This window comes from Protopterus annectens, chromosome 5.part0, assembly GCF_019279795.1.
Source record: "Protopterus annectens isolate FY-2018-M chromosome 5.part0, PAN1.0, whole genome shotgun sequence".
Taxonomy (NCBI): domain Eukaryota; kingdom Metazoa; phylum Chordata; order Ceratodontiformes; family Protopteridae; genus Protopterus; species Protopterus annectens.
In genome coordinates this window covers 872,172,827-872,189,156 of record NC_056735.1, presented here as the reverse complement: position 1 = coordinate 872,189,156, position 16,330 = coordinate 872,172,827, and the positions used below count along the sequence as shown (strand labels likewise).

The 16,330-nt window shown below is 36.5% G+C and overlaps 1 protein-coding gene across 2 annotated transcripts in view; it reads right to left on the bottom strand.

The window, feature by feature from the left end:
• Window positions 1-627: 627 nt before the first annotated feature.
• Window positions 628-16,330, bottom strand: part of LOC122802872 (sialidase-3-like) — a 535,280-nt gene continuing 519,577 nt past the window's right edge. For both annotated transcript variants that reach the window (XM_044072670.1, XM_044072669.1), the window contains exon 4: window positions 628-2,143. In XM_044072670.1, the coding sequence (XP_043928605.1) occupies window positions 1,133-2,143 (1,011 nt within the window). In that variant the 3' untranslated portion in view covers window positions 628-1,132. The remainder of the gene's footprint in view (window positions 2,144-16,330) is intronic.

Here is a 16,330-nt window from a genome sequence, read left to right as displayed (position 1 = left end):
TCTGTTTGTAAGGCCCTCAGGGCCAATAGCCTAGTTGTTGTTGTTGTGTATTTTGGCTTTTCCCGGTTAGGGGTCACCACAGCAGAACTCCAGTCCGCTAATTATTGGCAGTAGATTTTTACATGCCAAGTTGCCGGCCCTGAAGCACAACCTTCAACGAAGGTATGAATAGCCTAGTAACTTCCTATAATCCTATGATTTCATACTGAAGGGATGTAAAGGATATAATTATACAGTCATTTTGTATGACCAGCAGTACAGTTTATTGAAATATAGTAAGTATATCTGAGAGTGATGTAGTCAGTGTATAATTTCTGAACTGGTGATGTTGGATGATTCTGTTATATTAATTGCTGGAGAAGAGTTGAGTATATACAGAAAAAAAAAATCATACCAGACCACTGCCATGCGTCTTTTGTCTCTAGCTTGGAAGCAATAAGACAATAGTTGGAGAAAACAAGTGGGTATATGCTGGACAGAACTTTAGAAGAGAACCAGAAGTCAAGTATAGTACAAAAAACAAAATGAAAAACTGAACTGTGTGTGTGTGTGTGCGCGTGTGCATGCGTGTGTGTGTGTGTATGCTTTCTATACATACATATATATATATATATATATATATATATACATATATATATATATATATATATATATATATATATATATATCTACTTCAGGAGACCGAATGTTGACTTACCCAACTTTCATATAGCCTAGATGAAAAGACCGACAACCACAGAATAGCGACATCCGGGAATACTGACTTTCCACTCCAGGTAAGTAACCGCTTGACCATGCTGAAAAAAAAAAGTAAAACCGAAGGAAAGTAAACCCCCACACCCCCCCAACTAAATATACCAACTCCAAGATAGCAATACTATGGGAGTAAGGGGCAAAATTCATCAGGTAAGTAACCGCTTGGCCACCCTGGAGTGGAAAGTCAGTGTTCCAGGATGTGGAGATGTAGTCACATGCATTAGTTTTTAGTTTTGGACTCATGAATAGGCAAAATTAAATGACAGTCCCATCACCTCTTATTACTGATTTAACACACCAAGGAAATTGAGATAATTTTGGTTGCTCAAATTTTAATACCCTTTTTTAGGTCACTGTATGTAAATACAGTAAATGCTCAAATTTTAATACCCTTTTTTAGGTCACTGTATGTAAATACAGTAAATGCTATAATTTCCTGTATACTCTGATCACTGCACTCAAACAGGCATGCAAATTTGCCTTCACAGTTTACCAGGTCTGAGTAACCACTGGGACCAAAGTTAATAATCCAAGGAGATGACCACTTAGATGCATCTAATGGTGACTGGTTTAGATAAATACCCAGGTCAAGTCTTTCTTCCTTACTTGTTGGGTGTGAGAAAAGCAGCCAAGACAAAGATGCATCTGGATGACTACCTGAACAGTCAATCACTGGGGTAGTTTCTTTCATGCTAATATGCTTTTCTTCTTGCACTAGAGTGTATTTTTCTGGTAACTGAAAACTGATAACACTACCTTGACAGCCACTGGGAGGTTCAACTAACTTTTCATTCAGGATTGCTCCTACAAATTCATTGCCTTCATTTTGACTAAATGCTTCTGCCCTGTAATGAAGAGGAGTCCTAGAACTGCAGTATAACACATTCATTCCACTTTGGCATTTAATCTCTGCCATCTCACACTCAACAGTCTTTATGTTATCAATGAGTTTTCCCATTTGCCAGGTATTCCCATGATCATCACTATAAAAAGTGAACGAGTGAGGTTTGCTGGAATTAAACCCACAAAAGCAAGAGGGGCAATAAATATAGTAAGTGTAAGCAGGTATTATCAGCCTGCCAGATTCCAGCTGGATACCATGTCCTGGTCCAACAGCAAAAGTAGCCCAATTTACTATCTCATCACCTATGACATCCTCAGTAAGATCAATTGCTCTGCTCCATGTTTTGCCATGGTCTTTACTGGTGATATAACATAGTTTAGCTGCATTTTTACCAGTGAATAGTTGCCAACATTCAGTGACATGCTTTTTTATACACACAAAAAACAGGAATAAAACTCCTTCATCTTCATCAAATACAGGGCATGGGTTCATGGTACGATAGCCTTGGAGCTGTGCATCACTCATCACTCGCATGTCATCCCACTGAAAGAAAAAACAAGACACACTGCACATCAGAACGTTAGAACAGATTTTGTATTTAATGCATTTAATACAGTAAATACATTACACCCAAAGATTTTTCTTCAAAGCATATTAAATAACTCTAGTTGTACAAGCAGTACAAGGTCTGAGGTAAGCAGTCAGGTCTGCTGGTAAATATATAAAAATCCTGAAATCCTGAAGCAGGTAAAGCCATTTGTGGTTAATGGGTAATTAGTAGAACACTAATCTCCCTACACTTCTCTTGTATTGTGATTTATTATCTATGCAATTGTCAGAGCAGTCTATCTGAATTTTCTTTGTTAAATGAACACTGACTCTAAAGTAAATTGCCAATTTTTTATAGAAAGACATGACCTAGTCTTCTACAGTTTCAGGCTCACACAGTCTTTTACATATGAAAAATCTGAGTTATATTTTTGTCAAGTTTCTTATTTTGTCCAAAAGAAAATAAATTATGTGTTTCCTTTCTAGGAACAAGTGGATATGTGTATCTAACATCAGTATCTTAATAACCCATGACAAAAAGTTTGTGCCACTTCAAAACCTCAAGCAATTTGGAAAAAAACTATGTTGCTCCTGTAAAAGGTATTACATCAATTTGTGTTCTAGTGTATTTATGTTTTCTAGTCAGAACATTGGAATTCTTGGTCATGATTGCATATATATTGTCACAGGATTTTCTCTTCTTAAACAATCAAAAAGTGAGGGCAAACTACATTCTCTGACATTGTATGTGGATTATATTTATTTAAGGTGTCTGTTTCTTAGGTAGTTACTAGACATGCAGTCCAGCAGGCCATTGAGAAGCCTAGATTTATTACCTAGGGGACTGTCTGGTTAATTGACTTGCAAAGTCACACAGTAAGGAGAAGGGGCTGAAGGAATTGACCACTGGAATACAGGATGCATCTCATAAACAGTCTTCATCCTTTGCATTAAATGTCTGATGAACCCTCATTGCTAATTACCAGACAAAGTCACATTGAACAGCAGACATATTGTTCTTAGTTATACTAGGGAGAGGTGAAAGAGGTAAGAAATAGAATATGCATGTAAAAACTCATTTACGAGTATAGGCATACTAATAAAATAATTTACATCCCAAATAGTAACTACATACCTAGTAAAGCGAAATGCATTGCCAGTTTAGAAATGACAAAAAGGCATGTGAGACAGCATAATTTAAAACATAAGGTCCAATTGAGAAAGCATTTATATCATCTAGTAAACTACTTCACTTTGTACTGAATTCTCAACTTCTATACTCCATCAACTATTGATTTCAATTTGCTGTATTATAAGTTAATTTATATGCCTTTTTTAAATGATTAGAATCTTCATTCACTGTTAACTGAAGCTTCAGTTGTATTTTAACCTTTACTTATATCTGAAAAATTGCAGTGGTGTTTACACCACACTTCTAGTTATGTTTCTTTATTATTTAATAATTGTACATGTATTTTATTTATACTGATTATAATTTAATTATGCATTTCATATACTCCAATATAGTTAGGTGCATTTTACTCTACATACCTATTCATTTTTGGAATTAGATTGTATTAGTCTACTTGTCTTTACTTACTGACTTGAACTGTTTATTAAGTGTATCCTATTCCAAGATTATATTTAAGTCTGTTCCATTTTTATACCTTTCTTTTCTATTTCATTTCTTTATATTTGTGTATTTGCTTTTTTCAAGAGGATACTTATCTACTTATCTAGTTTGTAACCAACATTATATACACTTAATATCATTATAGTTATAATTTTTTGAGGATCCTTTTTTTAGTTCTACTGACTTAACTTATGTATTATTAATTATTTTGCCTGCGAGCTGTATAATAGTTTAATATCTCCTTTCTCTTATTCTGTTATGATTTTAGGAGTTTTTCTGTTCAATTTTAATGTTGCTTTTTTGTTATGAACCTCTTGTTTTTATTTGGATGTATAACGAGCCATTCTGACTTTGTCTGTTATATAGGTTAATTTTATGGCAAGGACATTCATCTTGCATTTCACCCAGTTAATATTAATAAATAATAAACTTGCAGGATACTCAGTATCTAGGCACATCCCATTCCTCACCTTAATGTAATACTCTTACCTACCTTTCTTCCACCCAAATCATCACGAGTACTGTTTTGATGTCTCAAATCTCCAACTTTATTTATACTATTCAAATCCCCTTACAACTGGGGAACAACACGAGTCCCTTCACTAAAAGACAAAGACTCCCACAATCAAGTTCACATTCTTTATTAGCTGAATAGGTTTCTGTGGAAAATATCTAATACACAAGATGTGCTTATGACTCAAGCCTTCTGCATCGTTGTATCACCACTATTATGTTGATCTTTATCTTCATCAGTCTCTGTACACATCGGTTATTATCAACCAGTTTTCTTTCTTTACATAATCCCCCATAAACACATTCCTACCAAATCTTAGATAGAAATACAAAATCCACTATCTCATAGTTACTAAAACAGTAGTCTGATTTTTCTGGATGTACTAAGCATTTTAGACCAGCAAAATGCAACTGCAAACAGGGTTATACTTTCTATGCTAATGTTCACTATTTATTGAATTATATTATACTACCAAATGCAGTTTCAGAATCACTTAACGGAAATTTCAGACTCCCTGGGAGATGCAAACCAACTGGCTCCACCCAAATTGTATCCCGTTGCACAAATATGCAACATGCAAAGAACAAGAAAACAATACAGGTACCTACTATAAACTGGGGTAGCCTTAACAATAAATGGGCTACTTTTGAAGCTTATTTTATTCAAAAAAAAAACATTGTATCATAGACATCAATGTGGTCTGTTTCAAGGAGGGCACCTGCCCTTCATAGGGGGAGGGGTTTGCATAGTGGTTAAGGTCTTTAACTTAACAGTGTTTAATTCTGACCTCTGGTGATTGGCTAGGCTTGTAACAATCGGCAGACTAATAAGCCTAGTATTAACCTATGAACCTATACAATTACCTGAAGGATGCATAAAATTACTTTTTATAAAAAAGACAAGGCATCAGGCCAGAAGGTAGATTTGTGCTTCTGATAAATAATGCGCTAAACTAAAACCCTTGCCTAGTCAATCCATGTAATCTAGTGACTTAATATAGCCCCCACTGACTTCTCATTGAAGTGTACTTGGACAAAAGAATTAAACTCTTGAAAGCAGTTATTTACATCACTATCCTCACCTCCATCACACTTATGAATGACTGAGTAGAAGAAATTCAGAAATAATGCCCCACAAATAAAATTATGTAGTCTTGGTGAACTCAGCTTAAATTGACTCTAGAAAAAGAAACACGTTTTAATCAGTTACCTCTTTTTTTCAACCTTTCACAACTTTCACAACTCATGGAAGAGTCAACTAAGTTTAACTCCCTCAGTGTTAACAATATTTTATTAAACAATATATTTGCCAACATACCCTATAAATGTCTTCCATTTTCAGGTCTGTCACAGTGTTTTAAATCTGCATTTCCTTACTATTACCTATTAGTCATTTAAATTAGAGTGAACTCATCCCATAATAACTTCTTTAAGAAGTCTTTCTGGGTCTTTGGAAATAGTCTTTCTCTTCGAGCCACAATCAGTCAAATGGAAGCCTATTTTCAAAGATAACAACCCAATTTATGCCTTTTCTACCTTTTACAAGTTATTTTCCATTGTATAGAACAAACTCTTTCTCCTTAAAGTAGAGAAGAATCTGAAGACAGCACTGTCCCTGGCTGTCCCTTTACCCTAAAGCCCCTATCAGGCAGAGATAAGACTCAAAATGTCAATTCTTATGACACCTTCAAAATGAAATATACCTGAATGTAAGAAAACCTATAGAATAGCAGCCATTACCCCAAAGGAAAATGTTATTTGGGAGCAGCATGTTATACGATTCAGAAAATGAAAACAGTCGTGCTAGTTCTGACTTGTAATACGCAAACTGCTAACTATGGCAAAATGCTCACAATGGGTTATCTAAACATTACCCAAGATCTATTTTCTTCCTTCCCAACTAGTCCTAGCAAAAACTTTAGCAATAGCCCCATCCCCATCCAGTAGCATTAATCCTCCTTCATAATGATTTCCCATCTCTCAGTTTAAAAGTGCCAATCATAAAGAAGTAGAAAACATGACACAAAACACAACCTCATTAAAATTATTAAACTCCCATATAGCACAGTTCTTGAAAAGAGTCAACCAAAAAATAACCAAGACCATACCTTCCAACCTGGAAATGTCAAAAATCTGGACAAAGGCCCCATGAAAAATAGGTACAAATCTGTCCTCCGATTAACATAAAATTTGCATACATAATTATGCAACCCCACCCACTCTAATGGAATTGCCAGATACCAACTTTCAAAGGCAAACTGAAGAACAGAAACCAAAATATGGCCCCAGAGTCCCCCTGCAGCCATTCCAATGTCCCATTGCCTGGCTATTTCGAATCATTTACCATAAACACTAATGTGCATACTGCTTTACTTCTACAATGATTATTTGGATTTTATTTTACATTTTATAGCACAAACACTACTAGACTTAGCATTAAAACTTCTTTGCCTTTGAAACTCACATTCATTGAAACCCACATCCAAAGAAAATGCATCTGGCCAGTGGTGGATAAAGATTACCTTTGGGTTGTTTTCAAATCATAAGCCCCTTGCACACAAAACAAGAAACATACATGTGTTCTTTGATACACCTTCTTGACTTTATTAAATTTATTTCCTTGTATAATACAGCACACTTGTTAGAGCACATTTTAAATTTATTGTTTGAACATTTTTCCAGTAAGCAATGAAACAAAATGCATGAACCAATAATGACAAAAATGCCCAATTAAGAACATTTCCATCATAAAAGTCTACTCAAACTTCTACACTCCACCAGTATCAGTAAATATGCACAATCTCTGCAGAAGTAAAAGTCATGTAAATCTCATGTTAACGAGATATGTAACTAGGTTGCTGCTAGCAAACAACTTTATATTTCATTGTTTCAACTACAAGTAAAGTGCCTGTTGCACTTGAAGAATAAATTGTCTATGTTACATTAAAAAATGATAAGCTAGTAATATTTCAGTAGAGAATGGATGGCAAACCGATAACAGGTTCATAGTTAATAGATATCTCTGCCAAAGGAGGACATTCTCAGGACTGCAGTGTCCACCCCCTTTAAAAGTATAACACAATACAGTATTAGCAATCCATCTACAGACTGTGGGAGTAGAACCCACAGCCTTCTGCAGCAAAAGCAAGTATACTACCTGTCGTGCTACTAACAATGCAAGTATACTTTGCATAAGTAGCACTAAACATCTCTTTCTCTGAAGAACTGTGCAGCACAAGAAATCAGGAAAAAGCCAAAATGTATTGGGGGGAGAAAAAGGACCAAAATCGGAGACACATTTTAAACATTGCTTGCATAATCTTAGAAAATTGCTAGAATAAAATGTGTCACCATGTATTTCCTAAAAGATAGGAAGACAAACTTAAATGGCTATCATTATTTAGTAAATTCAATTCGCACTGATTTGCCAGAATAAAATAAAATGTATGGTTTCTAACATTTGTTTACTGGAAAAGCCTGAATTTGAACAAAGCATTTTCAGCAGAGGCCTGGGGAAAAATGCTTCAGATGCATATCTTTGTATTGTGGAAGGAAACCGGAGCACCCAGAAGAAACCCACACAAACACAGGGAGGACATGCAGATTCCACACAGAAGGCACTTCAGCCAAGAATTGAACCAGAGAACCTCTTGCTGTGAGGCAACAGCACTACCACTGCACCATCCAAATTTTAAGAGGAACAAACCAAGGTATGAGCCAAACACATTCCAGACATTCTGTGAAAATTTGCACAGCTGAGAGCTATAACTCCTTCAATCAGAAGTGGTGGTATGGGTAGAGAACTCAGGCTCTTGTACTTTGTACCCAAGGTACAGGGTTTGAGCCTGAGTAACCCTATCCACCAGGTATATGTATCTGGGGCATTTCACACACACACACACACACACACACACACACACACACACACACACACACACACATATACTTCACATAAATAAAGCAGCAGAACCTTCACATAAATGCAAACGCAATTCAAATTGCGCACGTTCAAATTCTGAATGGCAATACTGCATTGCAGTGCATAAACGTGTAGAGATGGAAATAAATGCATTAAGAATCCTAACAAAACTGCTTTACCTGGAAAGAATGGAAATAAATGCAGCTGCAGCAATAATAAATTCCAATTGCTAAAAAGCTCAGCATTCATGCATATCATCTGTCCCACCCCTCTGGTAAACTCACTCACTCACCAAAGAAAACCCTCAGCTGAATTTTGACAGGTTGCTGACATCACCATGCATGCCTCTGTGTCATGGTATCAGGCCAGAAAAAAAAATGTAAAAAAAAAGCTGGGAAATTCAGAAATGAAGGGGTGCCACTCTGGAATTGTGGTGCGCCATTATTTGGACCATGAAAACTGTGAGATTTGGTACAGTTGTGAGGTATGACCAAGACTCTAACTCAGGTTTAAGCTTAACATGACAAAAGTTATTATTCTCCACAACTTTGAACATTCCCAAAGAGTTCTACCACCAACCCCATGTAGTTTTATTAGCTGACAACTAACATCTTTCATTCATCTCTGCATGGCTAAGTCTTTCAAGTTTTTCTATAACCCAGTCAAATCTCCATGAACTTGTAAGCTTTGTTGTCCTGGAGATAGCTATGGAAGATGAACAAACTAACCAGTTGGTCAAAAGATGCCAATTGCAAACACTTGCAAAGCACCACACTAGAGTCACAATAGGCATGATGCGCATTATCAGCTTGTAGAATAGACCTGATATGTCACAAGAGGAAAAATATCTTTGGGTTTTTTACCATTATTTGTGAGATCAACACCCATTCCAGTGAAACCAGTGAACCTTGATAGCCTTCAAGGTAGAGCAACCTCAAGGCATGGCCTCTGACAAGGTTATTGCACCCTAACAATAGTTTATTCAGTTGCCAAATAAACACACTTGGACATGGAACAAGGGATTATTCTCAAGGGGGCTCATCTACAGACCTAAAACGAGCTGAGAATCATTATCACCTCTTACAACTGTATGAGAAAGGGAATTCAAATGTGGTTTAGCAGCTACTTCCAGGTGTATGTCAGGGGTCACTAGCATGGTCTTCCCAACCTTAAGAATTATCAAGTAGTGCATATAGTGTTTGGCCTTTATGTACAAGGTGAGTAATGTCATATACCTCATTATTTCTCACCTAAGGACAGAATAATAAAGATAGCAACAGAATAAAGTTCAGAAAAAAAAAGAGGCAGGTTAGTCAGTACAGTGTGCTTTGCAAGATACTAAGCTGAAAATGGAGTAAGATGAGATAACACATGGCTTAGAAGTTTACCATAAGGAAAGTAGAATTTATTGAAACATGGCTTATAAGGATCACATGTTCTGCTGGGACAGAGGAGCAGTGATATCCTTTTACAATGTATGAAGAAGAGGAAAGGTTTTACTGCTTAGAACTGAAAGCAAAACAAATGCAAGATGAAGTCATAGATATGGTACAGGCTGTGGTCTTTGAGCAATGGAAAGTGATAAATAGTGGTTAGGAGGCAGAATGCGTCCCAATGGGAAAAAGAAGAAGAGTGGGTCAAAAGAACAAAATATTCCCATGTCAAAAGAAAATGCACCATGTCGAAGGAGTAAACATAAAACAGTGACAAGTGGTGATGGGTGAATTACAGACTGATCAGGTCCTTACTGAAGAACAATACTGCAAGGTACATACTAAGAAGGGAGATTAGTAGGAAGTGAAGGAATTCAGACGGAGAAGATTAAGGGGCAAAAGGCTGAATCGTGTGGTACTCCTGCTTTGAATGTATTTGAGCACACAGCGATTTTGTTAGCGACTGCTAAAATGCTTCTGATTGCGCCAATAGCTCTCCATCTTCCCCTTAAATAGTTCAGGATATTGGTTCAGCTGCCTAATAAACAAGAAAAGAAAACAAAACTCAAGGAAGACAACTGATCAGAAGTGACACAGCCAGAGACTGTGAGAATTATGCTAGGCAAGAGTTGCAGAAAATGGCTCCCCTGAGTTGTCTCTGCAGCAAAAGCTATATATAGCGTCTGTCTGCACACTTTTTTTTTTTTTTTTTTTTTACACTTTACTGAATGCATACAGTCAGTTTCAGTTAATTTCATTTTTTTTTTTTTGTCTGTTCAGGTACAGGAAGATTTAAGTTCAGTGTGTTTGGCTTATATAGGCTAGTGTATTTTGGGGGTGTCAGTACCTGTGTTTTGTGGATGCAGAGTATAAACTTTTGGTTTAATTTCTAGCAGGCAGCATAAATACATGTATGCTGTTTTCTAAAATCTAAAGGTTGAAGGAAATTTTAGTATCTTTGTTAGTATTCAAAGAATATAGCTAAGCTGTTAATGGTGCACAGAGAGTGTAGATAAATGATTTGTTTGGAATCTGTATATTTCTAAAATACCATCCATATGATTCGATAAAATTATCACTGATGATGCTGTTCACCTAGCATGGGTTTGTCAGCTCGTGCAAAGGTGAAAAAATTGTGATTCAGACTCGGGTATGACTGCAATGGGAAATACTTCATGACTGTTCATTACCATGTCTCTAAACTGAACACTAGCACTGTCAGGTCTGACCTTGATAGTGTTCTCTCAAGTGGCCAATGCATTGCTTAAACATGGACGCTCGCCTACATGCTCACACGCACCCATAATCAGTTACACGTGCTCACACACGCACAGACATACACTCACATACACACACATACGTACACACATATACACACACATGCGCACACACATATACACACACATGCGCACACACATATACACACACATGCGCACACACATATACACACACATGCGCGCACACATACACACACATGCGCACACACATACACACACATGCGCACACACATACACACACATGCGCACACACATACACACACACAACCACTCATCAGCAAACAGATAAATGTCAGTAGATTGAAAGTAATTTCACTGCTCATAACACAACCAAACACATTTAGCTAAATGCACTTTTCACAAAAATCTAAATACATTCACTCCCAAACCCCAAAACCTAAATATATCTACTTTGAGACTGCACAACAGTGGATAAAAGAGAATCCTCCACCATGGCTGAAACTGCTTTCTTTTAAACTTTTTCAGCCAGTTTACATTTGACCAAGCAACCTTTGCTATAATGACACGTTCCCTCAACAAACAAGGTCCATCTTCACACACTTCATCTTACTAAAAGAAACACTGAGCCCATAAAAAGGAGCAAAGCATATTATATTGTACATCAGTTTTTGCCCAGTTTTGTGAGTTCATTATTACAATTCCTGAAAATACTTAGCTTTTAACAAAGCCTTATGACAATGGCATTGGAGTAACTGCTAAATTTCCCAAATGATAAACAAAACAAGTAAAAGGTAATGCAGAAAATTCTTCAATGTATAATACCTTAAACCTCTTTTTGAACAAGATCCATGGCAAATATGCAAATGACCCCTTTAAGGACATAAAAGTATTCCAGTTGAAAGAAAGAAGGAATACATTTTTTCCTTTCTACCTTTATGTAAAAATAAAAAATAGTGCTGCATGGAAGCACTGTGTGGGTCAGGCCATTTGTGTTTTGGCATTAAGAGAAAGTTAAAATTGCTGCAGGAGTACGTAATAATAATAATATGGGGGTCCAATGACATATAGAAAATATGAAACAGTTTTATGCTTAAGGAATCATGTGATTGTTGGAGTTATTCCTATATCAAATACATGGGGAGTAAGTAAAGAGGCAAGAGAAGGAAGTGTGCTGAAAGAAAAAGAGCTCTGGTAAAGTTACATAAATAAATGCAATTCTGTCATTTAGAGGTGTTTGTTTATTTATTTTTTTTTACATTTGTTGACCGGGCTAGTCTAGCTGGATATATGTCCATTTTCAGTAGAGGCCAGGGGAGATAAGCTCCAAACAGAAGTTCACATCTACAGAAGTACATATTTAAAATGCAAATACCTTCACCGTAAAGAAAAAAAAAAAAAAACTTTAAGTGGTCACACATTTGAGTGTAAAAGCTCTGTGACTGAACACTTTTCTCTGAAAGAAAATATAATAAAAATTAAAATTTGGAGATAAAATTTGGAGATACTTCTTAGCTAATTTTATTCACAAATAGTCAGATAAAAGGATTTATAGCTTCATGTTCTTCAAAGGCTGTAATTTTTCCATCAATATTTCATCTGCTTGATTAGGAAAGAAGAGACTTCAACATGAGTCACTTAAGAAATGGTACTCAGAATTCTTGTATTAAAAAAGATATCCAGTCACTAATATCTGGATATATATATGCAGGATGTATTACTTAAACAGACAAACTGAATACCAAACCAAAAAGTTTTAAAGAAGAGACCAGAAAGAAAATGGAACATTTAGAAATTCTTATGAAACACCAAATTACACAAATCAGCGGTATGGAAGAAATGTTAAATGATCATGAAAGAATAATAACTGAAGGTAAGTATCAGACTAAATTTCTTTTAAAACAAAAAAAAAATGGCTCACAGAAAAACTTGATGATTTAGAAAATAAACAGATAGAATAGCATTAGAATTTATGGTATACCTGAAAAGTATGAGGAAGATTAAATATTCAGTCTCTTTTTATATATGAACACTCCAATGACATCAAAAATAAAAAAAAAAACAGAATAGTGCACTGCATAAACATTCCTTGGTATGTGCTGGTTTTACCAAATTTGTGTTTGGTATTTTGGAAGGCATTAAGATGAACCCGAGGAGTGGGGATTGGAAGAATATATTAAAGAAAAAAAGAGACTGAATGGCAATTTAGGTTAGCAGCAATGTTTTTTCCAGGTTTCAATGATGCAATTTCAATTCTCCCATCCCTACAGTTAAGAGCAGGCAAAATATAAAAATATAAAAACACTGACATTAGTAATAGACGTGTATGATATACATTTGAGTATGGGGACTGGTGTTTCACAATCCTATGTTTTTTATAGTACTCTTAAGGTGTGCTGTTTTTATTTATATTTATTTTTAAATGTCAGAAAACATGTTACATTTTGATGTGGGATGGACTATTGTTCTTTTCACCAATTATGTTGGGAGGAGAGATATTTAAATTGTGTTTTTATTTGTACTTTTGTATTCTGTTGAAGTCCCAGGATGCAGGGATGAAAGCACTTAATACTTGTTCTTTTATCCAGTATTTTGTATTAAAGGCATTTTTCAAGCCCTTGGCAGTGCGCTTACTATTTTTTCAGTTATAGTTGTTTATATGCACTGCACTCTTGAGGTTTATTATGTCTGTTACATATACCTGCATATGACAGAAATGTGACTGCACAAGATCTCATATAATTTACATATAAAATCATATCAAATATTTGAAAATAATCTGAAAGCTGAAATTTGAAGCTTGGTAGTGCAAAGGTTGAAGTCTTATACATGTTTTATGTCATTAGATTCACTAAGACTACCTGAAGTAATTATTTTATAAGCCAAGCTGAAATTTGAGTGTTTTATTGCTGAATAAGTACATCCATTTTGATAGAAAGTAAAGTAGATTTTTCAATATGTTTGAATCTGGGAAGGGAGAATGGAATATGAATTGAAAACACTAACTTCTTAATACAATATAGACAGCAAATATTTTTTTTTACTCCATAGAAGAAAAAGACATTCCCTGGGATTCAGTAAGGTTCCATGCAGGAATAGCTTATTCCTGCATGGAAGCAACCATTTAGGATCAACACAGCAGCGCACCATGCATAGTAATGAAGGTACGCTGCTTGTGCTCCTAAACGGACACGGAGCATGGACGAGTGCAGGGGGGTGTGTCTGAGAGCAAAGCTCTCACAATACACATGCCCTTGCACTCAGGAAGTACCTTTTGGCAATAATAATGAGCGAGAATGCTCATAGGAAGTTGCATACCTTCCATCTGTACAAATCATTGCATAATGTCCACACATTTGTGGCCCATACAGTTGGCTTGTACCCCACCAGTTGTACCCTGAAATCACGGGGTGATGTCAGGAATGAAGCCATGAAATAATGGCATATATATGACTGTCATACACCAAAACCATCAGAAAACCTATATTAAAACCAATCATGTTACTCTAGCAACTGTCCCAAGTTCATAAGAGCAATAATTAAAATATGTCCATAGTTGGACTTCATGTTGTCAAGCTTTGTCCAGATAATGTGCATTAAGAGGTTGAGAGGTATGGGGGATTGCTAGGATGTCTGCCATTGTACAGATGCATGCAGGAATCCACAGCAGTAAATGAAACCTGTCCCTTCCAAGAGAAAATAGCAGTAGAATTTTTTTTTAACAAACAGATTAAATTTAACCGTAGGTGTGTGGGTTTGGCCATTGCTTAGCTACGCATACTGTAGCTTAAATGGCACAAGATGATAAAGATCAAGATACATGCAAATGAAGTAGTACGAGAATAGTGTAGTGGTCAGAGCGTTTGTCTTATAAGCAGTCATTCCCGGTTCGAGTCTCACTGTAATAAATTCCATTTACCATGTCAAATCACTTTTTGAACAATTTTTTGTAATAATGTTGTAAAATCCGCAGATAAACACAAGTGTCCCATACAGTACAAGTACACATGAATCAGAGATACAAATCGAAGGTATAATGTGTAATGAATGATAAATCCATAGAGTGTCCAAATCCACTTCCTTCCCAAGAGCCATGTTACATTTCTGTCTAAATTAGTGCTGGGATAAGCAGGAGTAAGCAGTAGTAAGCGGGTTTAAGCCCATTTGTGCTGGGGTAAGCAATGCGCACATAGGTTAAGCAATATTGAAGCTAACTCTCTGTAAGCATATTTAACCAGAAGCATTGCTGTGCAAACCCATGCAAACCCGTTTCTGCCCAGCAGCAAAATAAACAGCCCTTGCAGGTCTTGAACCCAGGACCCTGTACACTGTAGTCACCACAGCTAACCAGTAAGCCATTACAGCAGTATATAAAACTGAGGTATCCCCAAAGAGATCCTCACTATAGGAAAATCAAAATTAACACATGAAAGGAATCTATATACAGTTTTATGCTGTATAACCTTCTACATAACATAAGTATGTGAACTGGAGTACTGCATTAAGTCCAGATGTGAGGTGTCATTGTAATAAAGTGTTAAAATCCCCCAGTAAACACAAGGACCCCATATAGTGTACATACACATGAATCATGCATACCAAACACATATATACCATGTAATGAATGATAAATCAATGCCAAACAGCAAATAGTTTGCAAATTAAAATTTAAACAATGTGAAGCATTGCACACCCCTGCTTACTAGGTGTAAGCAATGTGTAGGCCAGCTAAATCAGTTTGCCCATTGATATTCCCCTTTAAGTAATGCCAACCTTAGGTAAGCAGGTTTTACCATAGCTTAGCATTTTCAAAACCATCCAATCATGGCAAAGTGCAGGAAATTGGGCCTATTTAAACCCCATAGGTGGGAATATATCTCATAACTGGTTGCTGCTTCCTCCTGTAGGCACTATGACCAGTGTGGGTGAAGGATTGTGCTTCCAGGTGCAGTGCTGGAGCATCCAGGAGTCCAAAGTAATGCCAGGACTCCTTGTTAAAGACCATGACCAGAGACTGCTGTAGGGCCAGTATCAGGGTTCCTAATATAAAGCAGAAACCTGGGACCATCTCGCCCCGGGACCTCACCAGTGCCACTGGCATCCCTCAAACTGGTGAGCAGGTCAGGCATCACTATGCTGACCTAAAACAGAGAAAGAGGGGGCTCTTGGATCAGTAGATCCAAGAGGTAAGGCAGATGGGTGATGTCCCAGCCACGTGTAAGTATCAGTCTACTACCTGTTTAAAAATTGTTAGCTCATATATATTATGGATAGGTATGGCTAAATATTCCTCATGTCTTTGGCAGTGGCAGACAAGTGGGCTGTGAACTGAGAAGCCCATGCCTGTAGACTGCAGTGGTTGCCTCGCGAGGCAGGTTAGTAATAATCTTGCATGTACTGTCATAAGAAATAAATCTAAAAGTAGTAGAAAGTTATTTGCCAGTATAA